Source organism: Grammomys surdaster, unplaced genomic scaffold, assembly GCF_004785775.1.
Source record: "Grammomys surdaster isolate TR1022 unplaced genomic scaffold, NIH_TR_1.0 126013, whole genome shotgun sequence".
Classification (NCBI taxonomy): domain Eukaryota; kingdom Metazoa; phylum Chordata; class Mammalia; order Rodentia; family Muridae; genus Grammomys; species Grammomys surdaster.
In genome coordinates, this window is record NW_021620828.1 from 4,131,950 (window position 1) to 4,156,807 (window position 24,858).

Here is a 24,858-nt window from a genome sequence, read left to right on the forward strand (position 1 = left end):
TCCGCCGGCGCCAATTTCAAACAGCGGAACAACTGAAAGCGGCGCTGTGGGACTCACGCCCGGCCCGGGCTCAGCCCTCACCCCGCCCCGGGCTCCCATCCCGGCCGTGCCGCCGGGACCTGCCGCCCGGGCCTGGCTCGGCCCCGCGTGGAGCAGCCGCGGCCTGTGAGGTGAGTGGGGTGCGGCCGGGACGGGGGAGGGCTGGGAGTCGGGACTGCCGGGGCTGTGGGGCGCGAGGGGGTGTTGGGGACCGCCGGGAAGAAGGTCTGAGACCCCCGGCCTCGGCCTTCCCGCCGCGTTCTCCGAGAATCCCGGGACCCTGGGAACAGGCCTGCCCTCGGAGTCTGCACTTGCAGTCGTCCCTGCCTCCGCCTCCACTGCTGCAGGGCGGGATCCTAGCTGAGTGTTGCAAAGTTCCCTGTTCTGTGTGGAGAATGAGATCGTTGGGGGTGGCTCTGCAAGTCGCCCTCCACTAGGAGATATTGAGAGTGTTAGGAAAAGGCTGATCAAAGAGAGATACCCTATGGTGGGAGTGTCTGCCATTTGATTGGGGTGGGGTGCAATGTGAAGCAAAACTAAAACTGAGATTTGAAGGTCGAGAGAACGGAGTTTAAAGAAAGCAACAGGGTGGAAGGGACCTGAGAACTTTAAGCAGCTGGCAAATGTCAAAAACATGTAATCCTTTTTTGGCAGGTGTCCTAAAGGGACAGGTGCTTTCTCTGTTTCTCACAGGATCGCAAAATAGAGTGACAGGATTTAACTTAATGATAAATTATTCTATATGCCTATAAAAATCTATGAAATGCTTTTTTTCTAAAGACTTCTTTTCTTAGCGTTTCAAAGCCACTTTAGCATAGCCAGGCATAGTGGTGAATGCCTGTAATCTCAGCAACTAGAAAATTGGAGGCCAGAGGCTCAGCGGTTCAAAGCCACCCTGGGCTACATGAGACTCTGTCTCAAATATAAAAGCCACCTTAAACATATTAATTTTAGCACATCTTGGTATGGAGATCGGTATTACAATCTTTAGAAGCAGAAAATGAAGGTACATACCGTATTATACTTACAAAACTAAAATGTAGTTACTTTCAAGTACCAAAATGTCACTTTGCAAATGCTTTGCCGAATTTGAAAGGAAGAAAAATACATTTTTCAGAAAAATGAATGTAATGGGGCTGGAGAGATGGCTCGGTGGTTAATGACAGCTCTTGAAAATCTTTTCTCTTTTAATTCAAGAGGATTGGGATTTTTATTGTAGAGGGCTTACCAGGCATTCACAAAGCCCCAGGTTCAATCCCCACCACCACCTAAACCTGGCATTGTAGCCGCACCTGTGATTCTAGCAGGTGGAGGCAGGAGAATCAGAAGTTTAAGGTCGGCTGCGTTATTTGAGACTGACAGAAAAGAGCACTAGGGGATAGCTCAGGGGTAGAGTCCTAGCCTACTGTGTGTACCCTGAGTTCAGTCACAGTACTGGAAAGTGTGGAATGAGACTGCACACTTTGCACAACTTTGCTGGGAGCCATAAGTAAGGAAGTTCTCCCCCCCCCCTTTTGTCTGAGATCTTGCACACTAGGGGTTGATCTCACCAGTTTTGGGGCAACAGGACCTCCTGCCTCTATGCACTGAACCTGTGACCTGCAAGATGTAAACGGGCCAAGCCATTATCATACAAAGGGATGCAGTGTTGTCAGGACTCCTAATTGCTGCTTGTTTACCCACCCCAGCCTCTTTCATCCTCTCTATGGCCATCGCAAGTGACCTGAATTCTAGTGGACAGTGGCAGGCATTTCCACATTCTTGTAGATGTCTCACATAGTCCTCTGGCCAAATGTTTTAAAAAATGTTTTTACATTTTTACTGGGGGTTGGGGTGGTATTTGCCCACATGCCATATAGGACATACATAGAGGTTGGAGGGAACAGTCGGGAGCTGATTCTCTCCTTTCACCATTGTAGTCCTGGGGATTGAATTCAGGTGGCCAGGCTTAGCAGCTGATGGTTTCAATAACTGAGCCAGTTACCACCTTGCCAGCAACCCCCCCCACCCCCGATCTTTGTCTTGTTTGCCTTTTTGTAATACTGAGAACTGAACCTAGGGCCTTTCTAAGCAAGCATTGTATCACTAAGCAACATCCTCAGCCTGGCCAAACATTCTTAAGGTTCCAGGGGGACCACTGACTCCAGTCCAGTCCCATATTCCCATCTTGAAGTGTTTGCTGCAATTGTTAGCATTCCTTGGTCAGTAATAGGGCTCTATCTATCTATTTATTTATTAATTTATTTGTATGTTTGGTTTTGAGACAGGATCTCATGTGGTCCATGCTGACTTTGAATTCACTCTCTGGCTAAGGGTGACTTTGAACCTTGTAGGTGCTGGGGTTGCAAGTGTACATCAAACCTAGCTTCTAGCTTCTGTCCTTATTGTCTGAGAGTTTGACAAAGGTCCAGGCAGCACTCCCCTGGGCCTTAGAGCTTCTGCTTTTGGCTGTTCATGGAGAGGAACACTTGTAGTTTCTCAGGCAGCAGATGTGACAGCGAGCTTCCCCTTGCCCTCTGCAGGGTCAAAGCTTGCGATTCTCAATGGAGAGTGAAAGCTCAGCTTCATGATGAGAACTAGCCCCCGTCGGCCACTGATTCTCAAAAGACGGAGGCTGCCCCTTCCTGTTCAAAATGCCCCGAGTGAAACATCAGAGGAAGAAGCAAAGAGATCCCCTGCCCAGCAGGAGCCTACTCAAGCACAGGCGTCCCAAGAGGTGGCAGAGTCCAGCTCTTGCAAATTTCCAACGGGCATCAAGATTATCAACCACCCCACCATGCCCAACACACAAGTGGTGGCTATCCCCAACAATGCTGATATCCAGAGCATCATCACAGCACTAACTGCCAAAGGGAAAGAGAGTGGCAGCAGTGGACCCAACAAGTTCATCCTCATCAGCTCTGGGGGTGCCTCTCACCCTTCTGATCCTCAGCCTCAAGCCCAAACCAGCAATGATTCCAAGAGAACAGAAGTGGTCACTGAGACGTTGGGACCAAAGCCAGCAGCTAAGGGTGTGCCTGTGCCCAAGCCACCTGGAGCCCTCCCGAGGCAAAGACAGGAAAGCTGTGGTATGTGGTCTGCCAGGCAGATGGGTGGAAAGGTCTTCAGTCAGTCATGCTGATGTCTGTGGTAGATAGGAGTCTAGGAGGAACCGAGGTGAAGGCTTTTCTTTATTCTTTGAACATTGAAACGCCTGGGTACAGTTGACATGGTTACAGTAATGTAGCATTACTATTGTTCTCTTTATGTTGGAAAAGGGTTGGTTGGTTGGTTGATTCTTTGTATTGACATGTGTCTTAGTGACTGTCCTGTTGTTACTCTAAAGACACACCACGGCCAAGGCAACTTTTATACAAGAAAGCATCCTTTGCTTACACTTCCAGAGGTTTAGTCCATTATCAACATGGTGGGAAGCATGGCAGCATGCAGGCAGGCACTGGAGCAGTAGCTTAGAGCTACATCCTGATATGGGTCAAGAGAGACAGAAAGACCCTGGGTCTGGCATGGACTTCTTTTCTCAAAGCCCACCCCCAGTGGCACATTTCCTCTAACAATGCCACATTCCCTAATCCTTCTAATCATTTCAAGTATTACCACTCACTGGTGGCTAAGCTTTCAAATCTATGTGCCTGTGGGGGCCATTCTTATTCAAATATGTAAGGAAGTAAATTTCCATTTTAAAGTAATAAACTGAAGCCCAGGGAAGAAAAGTAACTTTTGTATAGCTATCCAAAATTTCCCTTGACAGATGCCTAAGGTTCCTTCTGGCTCATTGAAATGCAATTTATTGTTCATGAATGTCCATGATGGAGCAGAACAACTTAGAGCCACAACGATTTACCATGTGTTCCCTGTCCCTTAGAGCACAGGTCCTACAGGGGTTATCCCCAACCATTAATTTTGGCAGAGTTGCAGGGCAGCTGAAGAGGCTGCTAATGGAGTCTCGGGTTTTCCCTCTAGCTGGTGGTGAAGCGGCAGGCTGCACGCTGGACAACAGCTTAACCAATATCCAGTGGCTTGGAAAGATGAGTTCTGACGGGCTGGGCCCCTGCAGCATTAAGCAGGAACTGGAAGAGAAGGAGAATTGTCACCTGGAACAGAATCGGGTTAAGGTGAATGTTCTGTCACTCATTCGGGAAGTCAGAACTAGTACAGGGGATTTCTCAGAAGGGAGGTGGATCAAGGAGCTGCAGGAGCAGCATCCAGGTTCTATTAGCACTACTTAATGCTTATTCATGGAATGCTTCTTTTAAACATTGGTCTTCTTTTGGAGATATTGGAGAGTGAACCCAAGGCCAAATAGTACATAAACTATATACCACCTGCCCGGTGGTGGCCTGGTCTATGGAGTGAGTTCCATGACAGCCAGAGCTACACAGAGAAACCCTGTTTCGACAGAGACAGAGACAGACAGACAGACAGACAGACAGACAGAGGATACTACTAAGCTATATTTCCAGCCCTTTTTATTTTTACTTTGAGGCAGGGTCTGTCTAAAACTGACCTCGTTTGAGCCCTCCTGCCTCAACCCCTGAGTAACTAGGGTTATGTCCACCACAGCCACCTCTATGACTCATGAGTTACTTTACTGTGTGGGACCTCTTACTGTCCCCATCACTGCTCATTGAAGGCAGATTCCTGGCTTTGTATTTCTCTAGCACTGGGTTTAGTGACCCTTAGTAAATATTCAGGAAATGATGAAGGGTCTTAGTTAAAGATGCCATTTGGACTTGAAAGTGGCATTCCAACAGGACAAATTGAATGTAGCATCATTAACACGACAGTTTTATTAGGAGATACACTATTATATTAAATTCTATGCAAGTTTAATTTGTATTAAGCTGTATATTTAAACATACAGCTGGACTTGTAAAATTATATCTTAGATTTTTAAACTCAATGATCAGATCATTGTCTAAAAGCATGTGTGTCTTTTGAAAGCATTTGTCCTACAGTTTTGACTGTTTCTTCTATACATACACCGAAACAGGATGGGCTTATGTCTCATCAGGACTACAGGTGGACCTCAGACCTAAGTCCTTTGACCTGAAAGTCTGAAAATTCATACAAGCTATTGGGCTGATCCCAACTAGAGAATCTACTGGAAGAGACATTTGTTTTTTGCTTTTGAGATAGGGTCTCGTGTAGCCTGGGATAGCTTAGAAAAATTAGCTGAGGATGACCTTAAACTCTTGATCATTCTGCCTCAACCCCTCTACTGCAGAAGGTACAGCCATGTGGCACCACAACTCGACTTTTTAATGTGGTGCTGGAGATCAAACCCAGGCCTTCATGGATCGGGCAAGTACTCTTATCAAACTGAGCTATGTCCTCGGCCTCCAGACTCTCACCAGGCAATTTATCTTGAGGAAAAGGATGGCAGGGAATCAGTTCCTAATTGGTTGCTGCCTAGACTAACTAATTAACCTTTGATTCCATTACGAAATAATGCTATCAAATGAGCTTGTTTCTGTTATCACCTGAAGCAGTTTTCAACTTGTGGGTCATGACCTCTTTGGGGTTGCATATTACGTATCCTGCATATCATATATTATTTACATTAGAATCATAACAGTAGCAAAGTTACAGTTATGAAGTAGCAACAGTTTCATGGTTAGGGGTCACCACGTGAGGAACTGTATTTAAGGGTCAGTTAGGAAGGTTGAGGGCTATTCTGGAGAATGTTCTCAATGGACTTGGGGTGGGGAATGGTTCTCGTAAACTTCTGAGTCATTCTCTGTTCTCTTTCCCTTTGGCTTCTCTTACCCCACAGGTTGAGGAGCCCTCAGGAGCCTCAACATCTTGGCAGGGCTCTGTGTCTGAGAGGCCACCCTACTCTTATATGGCCATGATACAGTTCGCCATCAACAGCACTGAGAGAAAGCGTATGACCTTGAAGGATATTTACACTTGGATTGAGGACCACTTCCCGTATTTTAAGCACATTGCCAAGCCTGGCTGGAAGGTATTATGTCCCATAGTCAATGGCAAGGTTATTCTGGACTGTGAGGTTTAGGTTGTGTCCTAATGAAAAATAACAAAGAAACAATGAGCCAATGGCCCCAAGATTAATTTCCTGTAACATCTAATAGGCGGGGCCTTTTGTCTCCCTTGTTTGAGACAGTCTCACTACATGCTCTAAGCTGGCCCCACCCAGACTTATAAACTTTCTGTTTCAATCTTGGGAGTAGATGGGACTGCAAGGGTAGGTTTTTACTTGGTTTTCATCTGATTCATTGATGCATTGGGGACTCTAAGACACATGCCTAGAAGTCTTTGTCAGAATCACGTAGTGTGTGCGTGTGCGTGCACGTGCGTTTACTTATTTGCTTGTGGGAGGAGGGGTGTGTGTATTATGTAGGCGTGTGAAGATCAGAGGACAGCTTGCTGGAGTTGTTTGTCTTGCTGGGAGTTCTGGGATTGACCTCAGGCTGGCAGCAGGTACCTTTACCCACTCACTTCTCAGTCCCTTACACTGAAAGGCTCGGGTAGGAACGGACTTTGTCAGGCTGGAGCTCAGTGGCAGAATATTTCCCTGCCATGCACTAGAGCCTGGCTTTGAAGTGGGGTTTGCCAAGAAGACTGACCTTGAACCAGCATGTGACCTCATGTCCTCTCTGCTGCCTGTTTTGTGCTGTACGTCTGCAGTGTTGACACCAGGCCTACGAGCAGCTCAGGCCACAGGTAGCAGTGCTCCCGTCGGATTTGATCCTCAGGTTGGCGTGGTCCAGTCTCTGAGACAGGATCTTGCTGGGTAATGCAGACTGGCTTTGAACTCTGTCTTCCTATGTTCCAGGCATATGGGCATGTACCGTGGTGCCCAGGCATAGAGATGGCTTTTCCTGCTGCTGCTCTTGCACCTTTAGTGTTTGTCTTGGGGTGTTCAGTGGACAGAGTCTTCTCTCTCCTGATGCCAAAGGCATGATGCACTTCTGGAAGACACAGGTTCTTGGCTGCCCAGCGTAGCCTGCCTCATTTTCCACGCAGGTGATACGGCAAGAGTTGCAGGTGTAAAGCTCCTGTTGTCACTTTAGTCTTGTGCCATGATAGAAAGCAGGGATAGAGAGGGAACTTAGTCTTGTGCCGTGATCGGGAGCAGGGGTAGAGAGGGAAGCTTCCACCTAAGACCTTAAGAGCCTGGACATAGGCCACATCTGGGTTTTGTTGTTATGGTTTGTTGTTCTGGTCACTAATTGGAGAGATGTTATGAATCTTTAACTCCTTGGATGTGTGGCTGAGGTTAGCTCTGTGGTGTGGTGTGGCGTATCAGGAAGGGGGTTGCCAACAGGTGACATTGCAAGGACCAGAGCAAAATCTCTGTTAAACATAGTAGATTTCCTGGTCTTTCCCAACTCACTCCAAGGGCAATGTTTTCAAAGCTAACTGAACTGATAACTGCGTATCTGTCTCTTTCAGAACTCTATTCGACACAACCTTTCTCTCCATGACATGTTTGTTCGAGAGACATCTGCCAATGGCAAGGTCTCCTTCTGGACCATTCACCCAAGTGCCAATCGCTACTTGACATTGGACCAAGTGTTTAAGGTGAGTGCCTTGTTTCATCTGGAGAGCCAGTCAGTGGTTACTGAGCCTTCTGTAAAGGAGCAACGTCACTCCTGACATTCTCTGACTGAAGAAGAGCTAGAAGCCAGTCACCCAATTAATCACTTAACGTAATGCCGTGAGCCAGGGACAGCTGACAGATACCAAGTGACAGTCCTTGCACTAGACCAGAGAGTAAAGAAAACTGTTCTGGTCTAAATAGAGGAGTCTTTCTGTAACTCCCTGTACGTAGACACTTGTTACAGTACAGCTTCCAGGTCTCTTACTTGGGGTTCTGATTAGCAGGCTAGGGTGTCTGTGTGCAAGCACACCTACCAGTGCATGTGTAGAGGCAAGACCTTGGGTGTCCTTCTCTATCACTCTTATTTCCTTGGGATGGCTCTCGTGGAACCTGAAGCTACGCTGGGGTCAGCAAACCGCTTCAATCCACCTATCTCTACCCCTACCCCTCATAGCTCTGGGGTTATAGACACATACAAGGCCACCCCTAGCCCTTTTTAAATGTAGATCCTGGGATCTGAACTCAAATCCTTATGCTTGGTACAACAAGCTCTCTTACTCACTGACCCGTCCCCCTAGCTTTGTAATTTGTATTTTCTTTCTTTTCCTTTTTTTTTTTTTTTTAAGATTTTATTTTATGTATATGAGTACACTGTAGCTATCTATCTTCAGACACACCAGAAGAGAGCATCGGATCCCATTACAGATGGTTGCGAGGCACCATGTGGTTGCTGGGAATTGAACTCAGGACCTTTGGAAGAGCAGTCAGTGCTCTTAACCACTGAGCCATCTCTCCAGCCCCATAATTTATATTTTCAACCTTGCCAAAGAAGCCCTTCTTTATGTCTAGAGACCAGAAATGGATCCATAAGAACACGTTTTCAGAAAAAAGCTGTCGTGTTGAGAACTTGTAGGTACCCGTAAGGATGCTGTTGCTGTAATGTTTGTTCTTCTGGAAGGGAAACGTTTTCCATGGTGTCCCTTCGACAGTAGGTTTCTCCCTAGTCTGGGTAGGTTGACCACATTTGTGGTAACTTCATTTCGTTTCTCTCCTTCGATGCCTGGCCGCCACCAGCCACTGGAACCAGGGTCTCCACAATCGCCCGAGCACTTGGAATCAGTAAGATTCTTCTCCTCTGGCTCGGGGCTTGGCCTTATTTCCCTTCACTGCTCAGCATGGCTTTAGTGGGCAGAGACACTGTGGCGTGGGGAGGGGACTGTGGTTGGCCCTGTGGCTGCTAACCTGAACACAGTACCACAAAGGTGTGCTGAGCAGAGCAGAGTGGGTGCTGCCAGACCTGCCATTGCCAGGACAGGTGCACGGTGTGGGTCCTGCGGGCAGTGGTGGGCCCTGCAGGCAGCAGCCTGGTCTCTCAGCGTGGCTTGTCTCTGTCTCAGATAGTTAACTGCATTTCCCTGGGGGTGGGGAGTACCATGGGTCAGGTGTAGCATTGTCCTGGCCTCCCTCATTTGTCTGTTGTTCACCTGTCCCCTCAGCATGGCTTCATAGACTGTACCTACCTGCATCCATCATTCAAACCAGCTTTTCTTTCTGGGTTTTTAGGCCAGAAAGGTTTCTGCATCAGCTCAGGTTGGTGGGATTCTGCTTCTCCCCTTACCTTACTAGTCCAGGTTTCTTTCTCTCCCAATAAGCAGCAGCAGAAACGACCCAATCCTGAGCTCCGTAGAAATGTGACCATCAAAACTGAACTCCCACTGGGCGCACGTGAGTATGAGACAGCGTCTCAGACGCGCCCAAACCTGGTTCTGGGGCCATCTTTGGGTTGTGTCTCTAACTCAAAAGGAGTTTGAGTCCACAGTTGAGCAGTGCTCCTGGAGTGGGAGGTAGTAGACCCCTAGCATTGCTACCTCTGATCTCTTCTGCTTCCTCCTAGGGCGAAAGATGAAGCCGCTGCTCCCACGGGTTAGCTCATACCTGGTGCCCATCCAGTTCCCAGTGAACCAGTCCCTGGTATTACAGCCCTCAGTGAAGGTTCCGTTGCCTCTGGCAGCATCTCTTATGAGCTCAGAGCTTGCCCGTCATAGCAAGCGAGTCCGCATTGCACCCAAAGTGTTGCTATCCAATGAAGGGATAGCCCCACTTCCTGCCACAGAACCACTGAAGGAGGAGAAACCCCTGCTTGGAGAAGGGCTGTTGCCTTTGCTTCCTATTCAGTCTATTAAGGAAGAAGAAATCCAGCCTGGGGAGGACACACCACACTTAGAGAGGCCTATCAAAGTGGAGAGCCCGCCCTTGGAAGAGTGGCCTTCTCCATGTGCATCACTGAAAGAGGAACTATCCAACTCCTGGGAAGATTCTTCCTGCTCTCCTACCCCAAAGCCCAAGAAGTCCTATTGTGGGCTCAAGTCCCCAACTCGGTGTGTCTCAGAAATGCTGGTGACTAAGCGAAGAGAGAAGAGGGAGGTGAGCCGATCCCGGAGGAAGCAGCACCTTCAGCCCCCCTGTCTGGATGAGCCGGAACTGTTCTTCTCAGAGGACTCCAGCACATTCCGGCCAGCCATGGAGCTCCTAGCAGAGTCTTCAGAGCCTGCACCCCAGCTCAGCTGCCCTCAGGAGGAGGGAGGACCTTTCAAGACCCCCATCAAGGAGACATTGCCTGTCTCCTCCACTCCTAGCAAATCTGTGCTCTCTAGAGACCCTGAGTCCTGGAGGCTCACACCTCCAGCCAAAGTTGGGGGGTTAGATTTCAGCCCAGTACGAACCCCTCAGGGTGCCTTTGGCCCTCTGCCTGACTCGCTGGGGTTGATGGAGCTGAATACCACACCTCTGAAAAGTGTTCCCCTCTTTGACTCACCCCGGGAGCTCCTTAACTCAGAAGCCTTTGACCTCGCCTCTGACCCCTTTAGCAGCTCTCCACCACCACATCTGGAAGTCCCCAAGCCTGGCTCCCCCGAGCCGCAGGTTCCCAGCCTTTCAGTCAACCGTTCTCTCACAGAAGGCCTTGTCCTGGACACAATGAATGATAGCCTCAGCAAGATCCTTCTAGACATCAGTTTTCCTGGCCTGGAGGAGGACCCTCTGTACCCTGACAACATCAACTGGTCTCAGTTCATCCCTGAGCTGCGATAGAGGCAAGGTCTTCCCTTGCCACTCAAGCCGCCTGCTATCCTGGCACTTGGGTGGCTGGATAGTACAAGGCTCAGTGTGCCCCAGTTCGCCTGAGGAAAGCTAGCAGGCAAGGGCTGAGCTGTGCCCTTTGACCTAATTATGTCAAGATGATAGCCACATCTAAGCCACTGCTGGGACCTATGCAAGCAATAGGATCTCCCAGAGTCAGAGTCCTCCACTCCCTGCTGGCAAGTGAAGTGGGTGTGACGAGGGGAGAGGACCAGGAAGTGCCCATTAGTCACCTGCTGCTCCTGGCAGGATAACCCTTGTAAATGGTGTCAGTTCCCCAAGTTGTCCTGTAATTATAAGTGTGAGCATATTTTCTTAGCTCAGTATCCAGAGATGGCCAGGATTGGTAGGGTGACATGGGGTTGCACTTTGCTTCTGCTTGTGGCCTTTGGGGAAGGACCTGCAGTGCAGTCTCTCCACACCTGTGGGTTCTGCTGTAGGCTTCTAGACATGCAGGTCATCGCCTTGCCAGGATCCCGCTTACCGCCCTTTCCTCACAGCTCCCCATGTCTCCAAGCCAGTGGTACTGCAAGAAGAAATCTGTAAAAGCCTATTGGATTTGGGTGGAGGGGGATGGGTGTGCCTGAAGCAGAAGCATGGATACTCATGAGTCCTGTTAGCTGTTTCTCTGACAGTGTTCCCAATCATGCCAGGGATCCAGCAGCCTTGAGAGCTCAGCTCAGGCTGAGGCCTGAGAAGGAGGAAGTGACCCCTGACTTGCCTGGTTTCCTTAGCTTACACCTGAGCTTTGCAAAAAGCCACCCTAGACCCTACAAGCTAGCACAAGACACTATTGTAACTACCTACTGAATAAAGCCTGGGTGCCACTGGCCTCGGAATTGAAATGAGGGGTGGAGCCTGGAGATGATGGGCCTGTCCCTGCTGCATGGGCCTTTCACAGGTGGTCCCTCCCACATCTTTCTTTGACTCTGAAATTGCCAGTTTTGTCTGATGCTTCATATCCATAATCTCAGCCTTTGAGAGGTAGAGGCAGGAGGATCAGCCGTTTAAGCTACATGAGATCTTGTCCACAGAGTTCAGTTTTCCCTCTGTTCCCTGCACTGCCCACCTCTTTGCTACCCCAGACCTTGTTCCATGGGACCAGAATCTGACTTAGGTCCTTGTTGATCCCTTGGTATCAACAGCAGTTGTAGTCCTCCATTTCCCTCCTATTCCATTCAACATTCAGGCCAGGAAGCCAGCCTGTTGCAGGTGTCTCATTACGACCTCTATTCCAGCTCCAAGCCTGGGAGCCAGCCTGCCTCCTGTTCCTGAGCCTTCCCAGGCAAGGCTCTCCCTGAGCTGCTCCTATTACCAAGTTTGTAACCAGGACTGACAGCACTGCCCCCTCCCTGCCTCACAAGAAAAGCATCAGGGACTGAGGAGCCTCCCAGGACAGGCAAGGGCCTCCCAGCAGCACCAGTCAGGAGGCGTCACCATAGCAACCCTCGCAGCAAACAATGGTACCAGAAAGGGCTTTCCTCCAAAGCCTCCTCTCCTGGCTCTGTGGCTCAGAGGAATAATGGCCAACAGCCCGAAGAGAACATCCCTCCAAAAGCCAGGCCTGAGTCATGTGTCTCATACCCGGGAGCCTTTCCTGAAGGTAGAGTGGGGCCCAACTCTGCAGCCAGCCTTTCAGGTTGTCCTGAGCAGTAGTACATAAGCTGTCTTCTGCTTTCATCCTGTGGTACCCTGAGTTTGGAGCTCAGAACAGAAAGGAGGAGCCTGGCTAAGGTTGAAGAGGCCTTATCTAAAGTGGGATCAGAAGTGTGCTTAGCTTTGGGATTTCTCTTCAGATTTTGGAGTATGTGTTTGTATGTCTAACTATCTTGGGAAAGGACCCCGAACTTAATATAAAATTCCTTTGTTTCATATGTACCTTGTACACAGCCTGAAGGTGATTTAATGCATGCAGTACTTTTAGGATGTCTATGATTTGACTGAGGCTTATCACAAAGATCTAATGTGGAATTTCCCACTTGAGACCCCATGCCTTTGCCCAGGAGGGGGTTGGGGGGGATATTTTTTCAGCATTTGTGATATAACATTTTCAGATTTTAAGAGTTTTATTGAGGCTGTCTGGTTATGTAACTTGTGCTGGCCTGATACTATTAGCCTGCAGTATCCCTGTCTCAACCTTCCCAAGAGCTGACAGTATAGATCCGTGTCATTATGACCAGTTTTGGTTTTGTTTGAATTTAATTTTGATACAGAATCTCCCTATATAGCTTTGGTTGAAATGCACACCTGGGCCAGGTTATTGCCAAACCTGTGGAGCTCTGCCTCCTGACTGGGGTCACAAGCACTTATTGTCATGCCTGGGATAAACTAGGCATGTTTGTGTTAGTTCACAGACCTTTCCTCTGGGTGCTCTTGTAGAAGACTTAGGGAGTCGGGTCCAGGGGGGCATGCCTGTAATTTTAGCATTGACCAGCCTGCTCCACCAGGGCTACAAGTGAGACCTTATCTCACAAAACCAAAAGAAGGAAGGAAGGAGAGAACAAATGAAGCAGCCAGTGAGTCGGCTCAGGTGCTGAGAACAGTTGCCGTGCTGACAGCCTGAGTTCCAGCTCTAGAACCCACATGGTGAAGAACAGGCTCCTACAGCTGTCCTCCAACCTCCGAGTGCATGCTGGGACATGTGCATGTGTTTACACATGCACTAGGTCTTTTGTTTTTAAGAAATAAGACTTAGGGATAGTGCTGAAGAAACTGGTGGGGGTCTTGGAATGAGGAAAGCCCTAGAGTGGCTGAGAGGGAGGACATACTTGTCCTGGGCTATGAACAAGCTCCTTGCCATGTTTCACTGAGTTTGAACACAGCTTAAACCTGAACTCTCCTACTCAGTTGAGACCCTGTGTGAATTCCTTACTGCAACAGGGTCTTTCTGCATCTGACATAGGGACTTGTCGGTTTTCTACTGCTGTGACAAAATACTTGTGATAACTCAAGACAGGTTCACCTGGGCTCTTGGTAGAGGCTTCTTTCGCTATATGGTCATTTGGCCTAGCTGCTCTAGTCCTGTGAGGCAGCAAATGGAGAAAGGGCATGAAAAGAGGAAGGACCCAGGTCCCACTGTCCCCCTTAAGAGCCTGTCCCCAGTGGCCTAATTTCCACTAAGGCCTCCCAACCTTCTACCACCTCCCAATCAGTCCTCAGACTGGAACCGACTTTTATACAGGCCTTTGAGGGAGACTTTACACAAAGCAGATTTGGACATTTATTCATGAGGGTGTAGGGAAGAGGGCACAAAAAAGGTGAAAGAACATTCTAGATTCTTTCTAGACCAACTGACCTTTAATGAGAAGTGAGGGAAGATGTCCATGATAGAACAAGTAATAAGCGGACTCTGGCATAGGAAGCCTCCTTTTGGGAAACTTCCTAAGGTGTCTCCAGGACCAGGAAAGGGGAAGGTAGGCTTTCAGAATACCCGGCATGGGTCATCCCCTAGGCCCAATGTGTCTACCGGGACACATAAGAGGACATCAGAATCAAGGTGAGTGGTGAAAAGTGAAAGTTGGGGGCCGGTAATCACCGAACCTGAACCCGAGTTCAGTTCTCCAGAAATGATAGGAGTGGCTTCTGTAAATTGTCCCCTGCCCTCCACACACATACACTAAATAAACATTAAAGTGTTCAAGCACGTCAGGGCTGCAGAGGTTCTCAGTCTTTAAAAGCACTGCTTGCTCTTCCAGAGGACACAGGCTCCCAGCACCTACCTACATGGTTGTTCACAACCATCTCAACTCCAATTCCAGGGGATCTGATGCCTTTTCCTGGCGTCTGCCACTAGGCATGTATGTTGTACACAGGCATACACGTAGGCAAGTCACATTCACACACATGTATGTATGTGTATATGATGTGAAAGGAGAGAGAATGGGACATCAAAGCCAAAATGTGACCAATGGAGAGTGAGATTTGATAGCTGTGGGACTCTTATGGAGGATGGTACAGTAACTTCTGGATTGTGGCAATTACTTGCCTCATTGAAACAAAATACCTCACAAGCAAAGCAAAGGGAAGAAGGGCTTATTTGGGCTCACAGTTCAGGCCTATAGTATCATGGCAGGAGCTCAAGGCAGGTGTTCACATTGTTGACATGAATCAGAGGAATTATTGGTGCTCAGTTTGCTCTCTGCTGTTTGTTCAGTTAAGACCCTACCCGTGGCATGGTGGCACCAGGGTCAGTGCAGCTCTTTACCTCAGTTGACCTAGTCCAGATAGTCCTTTCACGTGTGCCACAGGCTTGCATCCTCTGTTCTAGAACCTGTCAAGCTGACAAAATTAAGAGAGACAGCTCAGTCTTGCTTGCTATGCAAGCACGAGGACCAGGGTTCAGTCCTGAGAACTCAGAAAAAACCTTTGCATAGGGCTAGAGAAATGGCTCCGTGGTTAAGAGCGTTTGCTGCTCCTGAAGAAGACCCACATTAGATTCCCAGAGATCGGCTCATGACCGTCTTTAACTCCATTTGATCCCCTGGATTCTGATCTCTGGGATTACCACACAATACACACATATATTTTGCAGGCAAAACACTCATAAAACAAAAATAAATACGTTTACAAGTAATTTTCTTTTACGGTTTTGCATGGTAACACTTGTCATCCCTGGGCTGGGGACTGGGGTGGGGAGAAGTGGATTCTTGAGGCTCGATGGCCAGTCAGGGTAGCCATATCAGTAATTCCCAGAGGCCCTGTCTCAAATGGATGACTGATGGGGAGCCACATCCGAAGCTGTCTCCTGACTTCCACACATATATACATGTGCATTTCTGAGAGAGTGGGAATGGAGAGAGGCCATGTCATCCTGATGAGTCCTGGGTTGGAGGAGGCTTTCCTTGTGCCTGAGAGGGAAAGCAGAGCACCTCTGCCACATCCTGGTTCTCTGCTGGCACAACCATTCTAGGCTTCCTTTCATGTCTCCCTAGATGATCCATGCCAGAGAATCCTTCCCAACCTATCAGACTTGGACTCAGCGTGAGTTCCTCCTCCCCAAAGAGACCAGGGAGTTCCCGGGCTTCACCATGCAAGGCTACCACAAGCTGGCCCTGAAGCAGCCACCATGCACAGAGTTGAAGTCTAAGGTGCGTCGCCAGGTACTCTGTCCTTGGAAGGATGCAGCTGAGCACACCTGGGGCTTTCACACATGGCTGGATGTGGGACGTTTGCCTGCTACCTTCCCCACCAGACCAGACGTACCCTATGATAGCAATGTCTGGCGCTATTTGACTCACTCCAATGCCCACCGCCTCCCTGCTGCACAGCCTGGCATCCCTCCTCCTTCCTGGATGGGCCCACACAGCTTCCTAACCTTCCTCAGTGCTACCCCCATCTTCGTGGACATCAACAGAAAGAAGCAGATCATTGTGAGAACAGTGAAGGAGCTGAAGGAAGTGGAGAAACTCAAGCTGAGGAGTGAACTAAGGGTCCCTCCACTCGATGCCCATGGCAATATCCTACCTCCACCAAACTTCAAGAAGTAAGCTCATCCCTTCTCGGGCAGTGATTCTGCCCGTGTTCCTGTGTCCCCTTCCACCTCTCCCCGGTCCTGTTTCTGGCATCTAATTTGCTTCTCCAACTTTCCCACTCATGGCTTTTTCTTTTGTATAGCTGGAACCCATGGCCTTGCAAATTCTTTGCAACTGTTCTGCCATGGAGTTCACACTCCCAACTGCTTCCTGAAAGTAGTTGGGCACATGCTGTGGACGCGGGAAGAATAGCCAGTGGAGAGGCCCTTTATTATTTAACTATAAATGGAGAGAGGGTACTAGGAATTTAACATCTGCTTAGCCTAGGGATGCTGAGAAATGTAAGTTAGTCCCTGTTTTCAAAAGATAGAAGCTGACAGCTACCAAAACCATACTGAACCTGCAAAACACCCAGTATGTATGTGTGAGAGGGCGGGTGTCGTTATTACATCCCTTCTGCTTCATCGAGGCAGGATCTCACACACAGTCTAGGCTGGCCTTGATTGGCAGTTCTCCCACATCAGCCCTTGAGTGCTAGGATTACATATGAATGCCATCATAGTTGCCTGGCTTTTTTTTTTTTTTCGTTTTTAAGTTTTTAAATAAATTACGTGTGTGGGTGCTCTGCCTGTATGCATGTCTATACACCACAAGCATACCTACCTAGTTCATGAGGAAGCCAGAAAAGGCTGTTGGATCCTCTGGGACTGGAGTTTCAGATAATTGAGAGCAGTCGTGTGGGTGCTTGGAGGTGAGCCTGGATCCAGTGCTCTTGAGCAGCAGACAGCTCGCCCTTGACCCTTTCCTTCCTTCCTCCCTTCTTCCTACCCTCCCTCCCTCCCTCCCTCCTTCCCTCCCTCCTTCCTTCCTTCCCTCTTTCCCTCCCTCTCTTCCTTCCTTCCCCTTTTCTTTTTCTTCCTTCCTTTCCTTTTTTTCTTTTTTCTTCCTTCCTTCCTTCCTTCCTTCCTTCCTTTCTTTCTTTCTTTCTTTCTTTCTTTCTTTCTTTCTTTCTTTCTTTCACAAGGAGAATACAGATGGTATTACATGCCTGAGGCACAAGAGTATTAAACCCCCAGTAAATCCCTTTTTTAAAGCTAGTCTCACGTAGCCAAAACTGGCCTTGAACTCATGATTCTCCTGCCTTCACCTCCCAAGTGGTGGGCAGCCATGTGCCACCACATCTGGCTGTAAAGTTCATTGTTAACAGAGAAAGAAAAAATGAAACCTGGGGTCAGAATGAAGTCCCAAGATTATCATTCTGACCAGTGGTTTGGTTTCTCCAGGCTCGGTCATTAAAGGAGGATCATAAACACCTGCCTCACTGGGTAAGGATGAAACAGTTGTCGGTGTGTAACCGGTACTCGAGGAGCTTAGAGTGTAGCTCCGTGGGGCGATACTTGCTTACATGCTCAGGGCATTAGGTTCTATCCTCCACAGAGAAAAGAAAAGAAAGATGGGAGAAAGAAATTGAACCAAAGTTAGGTGTTATCTTGTTAGGGAGGAGAGGAGGGCAGACACAGGAGGTGCCATCTCTGCCTCCAGAGAGTTAACAGGCAAGCTCATGGTTCCTGGAAGAAAGATCTCCAGGGCTAAGGTTGGAAGGTTAGAAGGCCTTCAGAAGGTTACAGGGGAGGGGTTTGAACCATCTGGTTTCAGCTGGAGTGGTCCCAGCAGTAAGACAGTAGAGGGGACTGCTTGGGAATTATATAGCTTCTCTCATGCCTGTCCCTCATAGGGTGGTGTGTTTGTGTGTGTGTGTGTGTGTGTGTGTGTGTGTGTGTGTGTGTGTGTGTACAGGTGCTTCATGGAGGCCAGAAAGGGGCATTGGATCCCTCGGAGCTGGAGTTACAGGATTTTGTGAGGCTCTGACATAGATGCTGGGATCTGAACTCCACTCTTCTGATGGAGCACTAAGCTCTTTTGACTACTGAGCTATCTCTTCAGCTCTAAGAGAATTTTTTTGAAACAAGGTCTCTCTGTAGCCTCAGCTAGCCTGGAACTCATGGTGCTAGGATTAAAGGTGTGTGCCACCACATCTGGAGATACTCAATTAAAAATAACAAAACCAGCGAAGCATGGAAGTGCAGCTCAGGAGGCCTTTAGCACCTTTAGCAGGGCCAGGCCCCACCCCCAGCTCACAGGCACTCACGTGGACATGGCTCAGGGGGTGAGCACTTGTTGCGAAAGCGTAAGAAGCCAAGTCTGACTCCTCAGCACTTGTATAGAAAAAGCTAGGTACAGCCATCCACGCTCGCAACCCAGCAACACTGGAGGATGGAGACAGGCAGATTCTGGGAGCTCACCAGTCAGTTAGCCTTGACTAAATGTTAAGGTTCAGATTCAGTGAGAGACTCTGTCTCAAGGGTGTAAGGCAGAAAACGAAGGAGCAGGGCACAGATGACTTCTTCCAGCCTCTGCACTAGCACCTGCACACTCATATGCACACACCACATGCATGTACCATATACACATGTGTATATCCACATATAACTTTTAAAATATGACATTAAAGGTTAAATACGACTTTTTGAGGTGAGTCACCTTGGGGACCCTAGCTTTCTCTGCTGTCCATACATAGTGACTAGTGTGTGTCATACGGGCATCTTCAGAAAGAGTCATACAATTGTGTGGGACATGATGGGACATGCCTATAATCTTGGCACTTGGGAGAGACTAAGGTGGGACGATCAGTTCAAGGCCATCTTTGGCTACAGTTAGATGCTAGCCTGGGCAACATGAGACCCTCTTTCAGAAGAGAGGGTGGGTAGGCGCATAAGCTCAGTTAGTTGGTAGAGTACCCAGCATGCATGAGGTCCTAGGTTCAATGCCTTACCCCACATAAACTGGGCCTGATCTAGGCTATATGAGAGTCTATCTTAATCCCTAGGACTCTCTGGATAGAAACTCAAGGTCGTGTATGTGCTTGGCAAGGTTTCTACTGCTGGGCTACATCCCTGGGGAATTTTTCAAAAAAATCACAGGGGTGGGGACATGGGTCAGGAATATAGTTTCTTGCCCACGATGCCAGAGGCTCGAAGCAGCAAACAGGAATATCTACTGAACTGAGCACAGATCCTGTTGAAGCACAGAAAATCTGCTACTTTTCAACCGTGTTGTTGTTTTTAAGTCAATTTGCTACTGTTCAATTTAATACTACAGGCCAACAATGAAGAGGAAGTCGTCTGCTACGCTACGCTGAGTTCGGCGGTCTTCCTGTATACACTGCATTAGCAGAACAGGGGAGATGTGAAGAACAGCTGGAATCTAGACAGAACCCTGAAATAGAGTCAGGCAGGGCGGTAGAAACCTGGGATCCTAGCACTCTGAAGGTGGAGCAAGAAGATCCCAAAATGGAGACCAGCATGGATCACGCACTGAGCTGAAAAGAAGAGTGAAGAAACCAAAGAGCGGATAATTGGATTAGGGTGTAGCTCAGTGGTGGAGTGCTGACCGAGCACATGTAAGACCCTGGGTTCGATCCCTAGCAGCACGTACAGATATAAAAAGAATCTAGGTGAAGGGCTGGAGAGATGGCTCAGCAGTTCAATTCCCAGCACCCACATGGCAGCTTGCAATCGTCTGAAAGTCTAGTCTGAGGGAGGGGATCTCACGCCCTCTAATGACTTCCACTGATACCATGCTAACAAGTAGTTACACACCGGCGAGACATTCACATACCTAAAATAGTAAAATTAATATAATAAAATATGTAACAAGAAGCATATTTAAGAAAAAAAACCTGAGTGCTTTCTATATAATTGTGCAAAGGATGAGATGTGTTCATCTGGATCCTGGGGTTCAACTATTGCCACAGCGCACAGTTAAAGTGCAGGCCGTGTGGCATATATCCTGAGCCCAGAATAGCTGGTAGAAATTGTTATCTTTCCTTCTCTCCCTACCATGCCTGGCGCCATCCCTTGACTTTTGTTGTCTCTGAACCACTTTCCCAACAGGTCCCAGTACATATCTACTGGTGGAAGGCTTGTGCCTTGTGGCCTCCAGTTCCTACCCAACCCAATTCCCAGTGATTGCTGCAAGAACTGGCCCTGCCCAAATCTTCAGCCTCATTACCAGGAGAAGGCCCTGAAACTGGCTCGGCAGCCCACTGTGCCCCTGAGCGAAGACCTTGTGAAGGATTACCAAACCCTGATTAAAGACCGGCTTGCCATACCCGTCCACTACCTATCCAAGGCAGGACCTGCTAAAACATCAGAGGGGAGGAGGAAAAGGAGACCTGGATATGTCTAAAGGAGACCATAGTGGGCCTTAGGGTTTGCAGCCTAGCCTTCTTCAGTAAGGGACCACAGGAGACTGATGACTCTGGGCCTACAGAATAACCTTTCGTCCAGCCTCAAGCCACCTCTGTATCAAGCTTCTGGAGACATTACTGGACTCTGAATTGTTCTGTGTTTTTCTTGGAAGACTCATCGTAGTGTGGGGGAACTGGGGCAGGGAGAGAGGGTAGGGTAGGTAGAATACCGGTAGGTTCCAGCTCTTAAGGATGGAGTGGTGAGGAGTGTGTGGGGTGGGGCATGGTAAGGAAGGGGAGCAAGGAATTGCAGGCTGGGGATATAGCTCAGTGATAGAGCACTTGTCTAGCAAGGGTGAAGTCCAGAGTTCAATTCCTACCATATACAAAAAAAAAAAAAAAAGTTGTCTCTATTCTCAGAACACATTCACAATGACACTGAGATTGATTAGGGGACAGAAAATCTCTTAGGCAAAAATTTAACCTCATTGCCAATCTTCCCCATGGGCTGATACCTGGACACAACTGTTTGGGTCGTTCTAATACTGCTTGTAAGTCCCCCTGCAGAATTTGATGGCAGACAGTACCTCGGACGGGAGCATCAGGCCTGAGGAAGGCAGCCATTCCTCAGCAGGGCAGGAGTGTAATGAAAGAGATACTCAAGGTGGAAGGTATAGGGCCCTGAGGCCCTCGTGCTCACAGATAAGCCCTAGGGAACAGGAAAGTTAAACACACAGGGTTGTCTCTTCAAAGAGAGAGATGTAGAACCTGTTTTCTGCCCAGAAGGCTGGTTAACAGCCTGGAGCCCTTTGCACTAATCTGTGTGGCTGAGACTCCACAGATTCTCCCCTAGTCCTTATCACAAGCTTGTTCTTCTCAGTTACTCTATAGGATTAGTCCAGATTTATAGATGGCATCCCTTGTGCTTTACAAAGTCTCGATGCTGTCATGTCTTAAGCTTTGCTGTGTACACAGGATTGAGTTAATTTTCACCAGAAAAATCTCCACCCAATTGTGCTGTTCTTAAATAAGCCCAAATTAAACTACTCGGGAGTCAGACTCCCAAAGTTTGAACCAACACCAGCTACTGTGTTGTGTTGAACCAAACTGCCTTCTTGCTCCTTAGACAGCATCAGTCTGCTGGCTGTGGTGTCTCAGAGAGCCCTACAGAAAGGCAGCAGTAAACTGAGAGTGATCTAAGGGCCTTGGGCCTGAGTGGCTGTTGACTGCAGAGGCCTAAGCATTGACTGTGGGTCAGAGACAAGACTTGAAGTGGGGGCTTGCAAAAGGCAACAGTCAGGAGTCTTCTGTGACTGAGGTGCAGGTAGCAAGTAGCAAAGCCTGCTAGAGAGGGCCAGGATGGGTGGCTACAGGGAGAGAAATCAAATGGTGGGGAACCCTCTCTTAGCGCCTCCCTTAACATATTCTCAAGTGGGTGCTTGCTCTAGCTGGTCTTCTGCCTGCTTGTCCACAAATCTGACTCCATTTCTCTTCTGTTCAAAATATTTAACTTTTCCTTATGTGTTTGTGTGCGGTTGTGTGTGGTTTTGTGCACGTGCATTCTAAATGCATCTAAGTGCATCTGTGCCCACAGAGCCCAGAAGAGAGCGTCTGATTCTCTGGAGCTAGAGTGACAGGCAGTTGGGGACTCCCTGAAATGGGTGCTGAGAACTGAACTGGGGTCTTCTGGAAAAGCAGCAAGCACCCCTAAAAGCTGAGCTATCTCTCTGGGCCCCTCTACTCCACATTTGTAAAGCTCCACAGGCACTTGGAATTTGAAACACCACAGAGTTTAGCTAGGCACTGGTTCAGCCACTCAGCAGCTGTGAGCCCTGTGTGAAAGTAACCTCTCCCCTCTGGATTTTGAGTTTGTTTTCTACGATGGAAACTACTAGGCTATAAATACCTGGGATAAAGAAAATAACATTAAGTGAAGTTCTTGCCAGGCACTGGCATAGTGTAGGCCTTCTAAATGAATCTCCGCCATCATTTGCAGAATGAAGTGCCTATTATTGGCTCATAACAAGGAGCAGGGTACTGATAAATGCTACAATGACAATACAACTGAAGAACACCATGCCAAGCACAAAAGACTACATAATAGATGAAGTCCTGGGGTAGGCAAATTCACAGAAAAAGTAGAGAAGCATCAAGGGGTTGTGGGAAGGACCAGGGGTGGTTGTTTAATGTGCACAGAATTCCTGTTGGGATGATGAAGAAATTCTGGAACGGATTAGTGGTAATGGCAGCGTAATTTGGGGAGTGTTGTTAATGCCCATGACTCTCACACTTATAACTAGTAAAGGTGATAAATTTTGTATGCATGCTTTGTTACAATGAAAAATAATTTTAAAGCTCAAGGACAAGTTATTACAGTTTAAAAGGAGAGCTTGCAGAGCGGGCAAGCTGTGAGTCTCAAAGCTGCTGGGAGGAAGGAGAAGACGCCCATGGAAGTCATGCACACAGCAACAGGCGGCTTTAGAAAGAGGAAGGGAGCCAGGAGCTTCAGTTGGGAAGTTTAGAAGTGTGATTGTAAGCCAAGTGTGGTGCTGCACACCTTCAATCCCAGAACAGGAGCAGGTGGATTGCTGTGAGTTCCAGCCTGGTCTAGCCTCAGACAGGCCTATAGACCCAGTGAACCCCATAGCTATTTAGCTCCTCACAATGACATTTTTGCAGAAGAAAAGCATGTTAAGTGAAAGCAGCCAGATAGAGAAGGTCATATAAGGCTTGCTAGGATTTAGAAGCTTGGTCCCCAGTGTGGCACTGTGAATAGTGGGGGAGCTTTAAGAGATGGGGGCCTAATGGGGGCTTATTAGGTTGTGGGCACAGCCCCTCCCCACAGAATGAACAAATGCTGGTCTCACAAAGTGTGTGAGCAAGCTGTTATAAAGGAGCAAGACCAGCCCACATCACTCTCTGGCCTTGTACTGACTGCCATCTTCTCAGTCTGTCTCTCCTCCCCCCTCACCCCCTACAACAGAGCATATCATCCACATGACAGACAAGAGCCCTCACCAGAGTGAAATAACTGTTAGCTCTGTTTTGATTTTAAACCGTGTGTGTGTGTGTGTGTGTGTGTGTGTGTGTAGGTGTGTGGGGGCGGGGGCAGAGGACGACTTGTACAGTCTATTCTCTCCTTCCACCAAGTGGGCCCTGGAGATTGAACTCAGGTCATTAGAATTGGCAGCAAGTGACTTTATCACTGAGCCATCTTGCTGGCTCAGTAGCATGTTCTTGAATATCCAGAACTACGGCACCTCTCACCAAATCCCACCCCATGTTTCTTTCTTCCCCTCTCCCCTACTCTCTTCAACAACAACTCACTATATAGTTCAGGCTGGCCTCAAACTGATGATCCTCCATCTTCAAGCTCCTGTGTCCTGGGACAATAAGCACCCTACTGGGGCCTTTGAGAGCAATTTGCTTACTCGCTGTCCTAAGAGTATAAAAGAGCAGAAAGTGCGTTAGATCTCCACCTTGGCAGACCCAGACCCCCAGCCCCACCAACACAAAAGACTCCTAGCCTCAATAAGGACATCTGCCTCACCTCAGCACCCTCTCATAGTTCTTTCTGGGCCAGCCTCTTCCATGATGGACAAGGGTCTGGTACATAAGCAGGACTCTTGTCCAGTGGGCAAGCCAAGGATATGGAAGCAGGCCTCCCGAAACCTTGCACCCAGTGGGCTTTGGAGACCTGGGGGGACAATGGAACCCATTCTTCTGGGTCTGGGGCCTTGAAGACAACAATGCCTAGGTTATCTTACCATATAGCCTGCTGGTGACCACAGATACCCCAACTTCTGCACCCATATACTGATGAATATTGAGTTCTTGAAGACCTTCATGAGGTAGTGAGGAATGGACATTAGGGGTAAGGTGCCCAGCAACTGGGTCTGCCTCATACCTGGAGATCTAAGGGAAAGAAGAGATGGAAGGGGGCTGGAGAGATGGCTCAGTGGTTAAGAGCACTGACTGCACTTCCAGAGGTCCTGAGTTCAAATCCCAGCAACCACATGGTGGCTCACAACCATCTGTAATGAGATCTGATGCCCTCTTCTGGTGTGTCTGAAGACAGCTACAGTGTATTCATATATAATAAATAAATAAATAAATAAATCTTTAAAAAAAAAAAAGAAAAAAAAAAAAGAAACTGTAGAAGAGATGGAAGGGTAGAGCCCATCTCTCTGCACATACTTAGTAAGCCGCACCCTGAAACAGCCTGTACCCTGCCGAATGCCAACAACTTCACAGATGCACAGGAAGCCTTCCGAGCCAGTAACCCCTTCTAAGCCTCCACTCTTGGTCCCAGGAGCCAGGTTGCATGAAAGCAGTATGAACTGTTGCAAGCCTAAGGGAAGACCAGATCTGGTGGGTATTGAAGCCATGGGAATGAA

At 48.4% G+C, this 24,858-nt stretch overlaps 2 protein-coding genes across 2 annotated transcripts; both read left to right on the top strand.

Annotated features, from left to right (window-relative positions):
* Nucleotides 1-48: 48 nt before the first annotated feature.
* Nucleotides 49-12,619, top strand: Foxm1 (forkhead box M1). The gene is made up of 8 exons (XM_028754455.1): nucleotides 49-170; nucleotides 2,562-3,107; nucleotides 4,000-4,151; nucleotides 5,813-6,004; nucleotides 7,456-7,584; nucleotides 8,678-8,722; nucleotides 9,259-9,328; nucleotides 9,498-12,619. The coding sequence occupies exons 2-8, from the start codon at nucleotides 2,606-2,608 to the stop codon at nucleotides 10,691-10,693; spliced, it is 2,286 nt and encodes a 761-aa protein (XP_028610288.1). The 5' UTR covers nucleotides 49-170; nucleotides 2,562-2,605; the 3' UTR covers nucleotides 10,694-12,619.
* On the top strand, nucleotides 12,261-20,602 carry Tex52 (testis expressed 52). The gene is made up of 3 exons (XM_028754456.1): nucleotides 12,261-12,344; nucleotides 15,673-16,223; nucleotides 20,166-20,602. The coding sequence occupies exons 1-3, from the start codon at nucleotides 12,264-12,266 to the stop codon at nucleotides 20,458-20,460; spliced, it is 927 nt and encodes a 308-aa protein (XP_028610289.1). The 5' UTR covers nucleotides 12,261-12,263; the 3' UTR covers nucleotides 20,461-20,602.
* The last annotated feature ends 4,256 nt before the right edge of the window (nucleotides 20,603-24,858 follow it).

Bases quoted from the DNA above. Each gene is read 5' to 3' on its own strand.
- Foxm1 (XM_028754455.1), top strand. From the start codon at position 2,606: ATGATGAGAACTAGCCCCCGTCGGCCACTGATTCTCAAAAGACGGAGG. The intron at 7,585-8,677 runs GTGAGTGCCTTG...GGCCGCCACCAG, and splicing joins CATTGGACCAAGTGTTTAAG to CCACTGGAACCAGGGTCTCC. The intron at 9,329-9,497 runs GTGAGTATGAGA...GCTTCCTCCTAG, and splicing joins TGAACTCCCACTGGGCGCAC to GGCGAAAGATGAAGCCGCTG.
- Tex52 (XM_028754456.1), top strand. From the start codon at position 12,264: ATGGCCAACAGCCCGAAGAGAACATCCCTCCAAAAGCCAGGCCTGAGT. The intron at 12,345-15,672 runs GTAGAGTGGGGC...ATGTCTCCCTAG, and splicing joins CCCGGGAGCCTTTCCTGAAG to ATGATCCATGCCAGAGAATC. The intron at 16,224-20,165 runs GTAAGCTCATCC...CTTTCCCAACAG, and splicing joins CCTCCACCAAACTTCAAGAA to GTCCCAGTACATATCTACTG.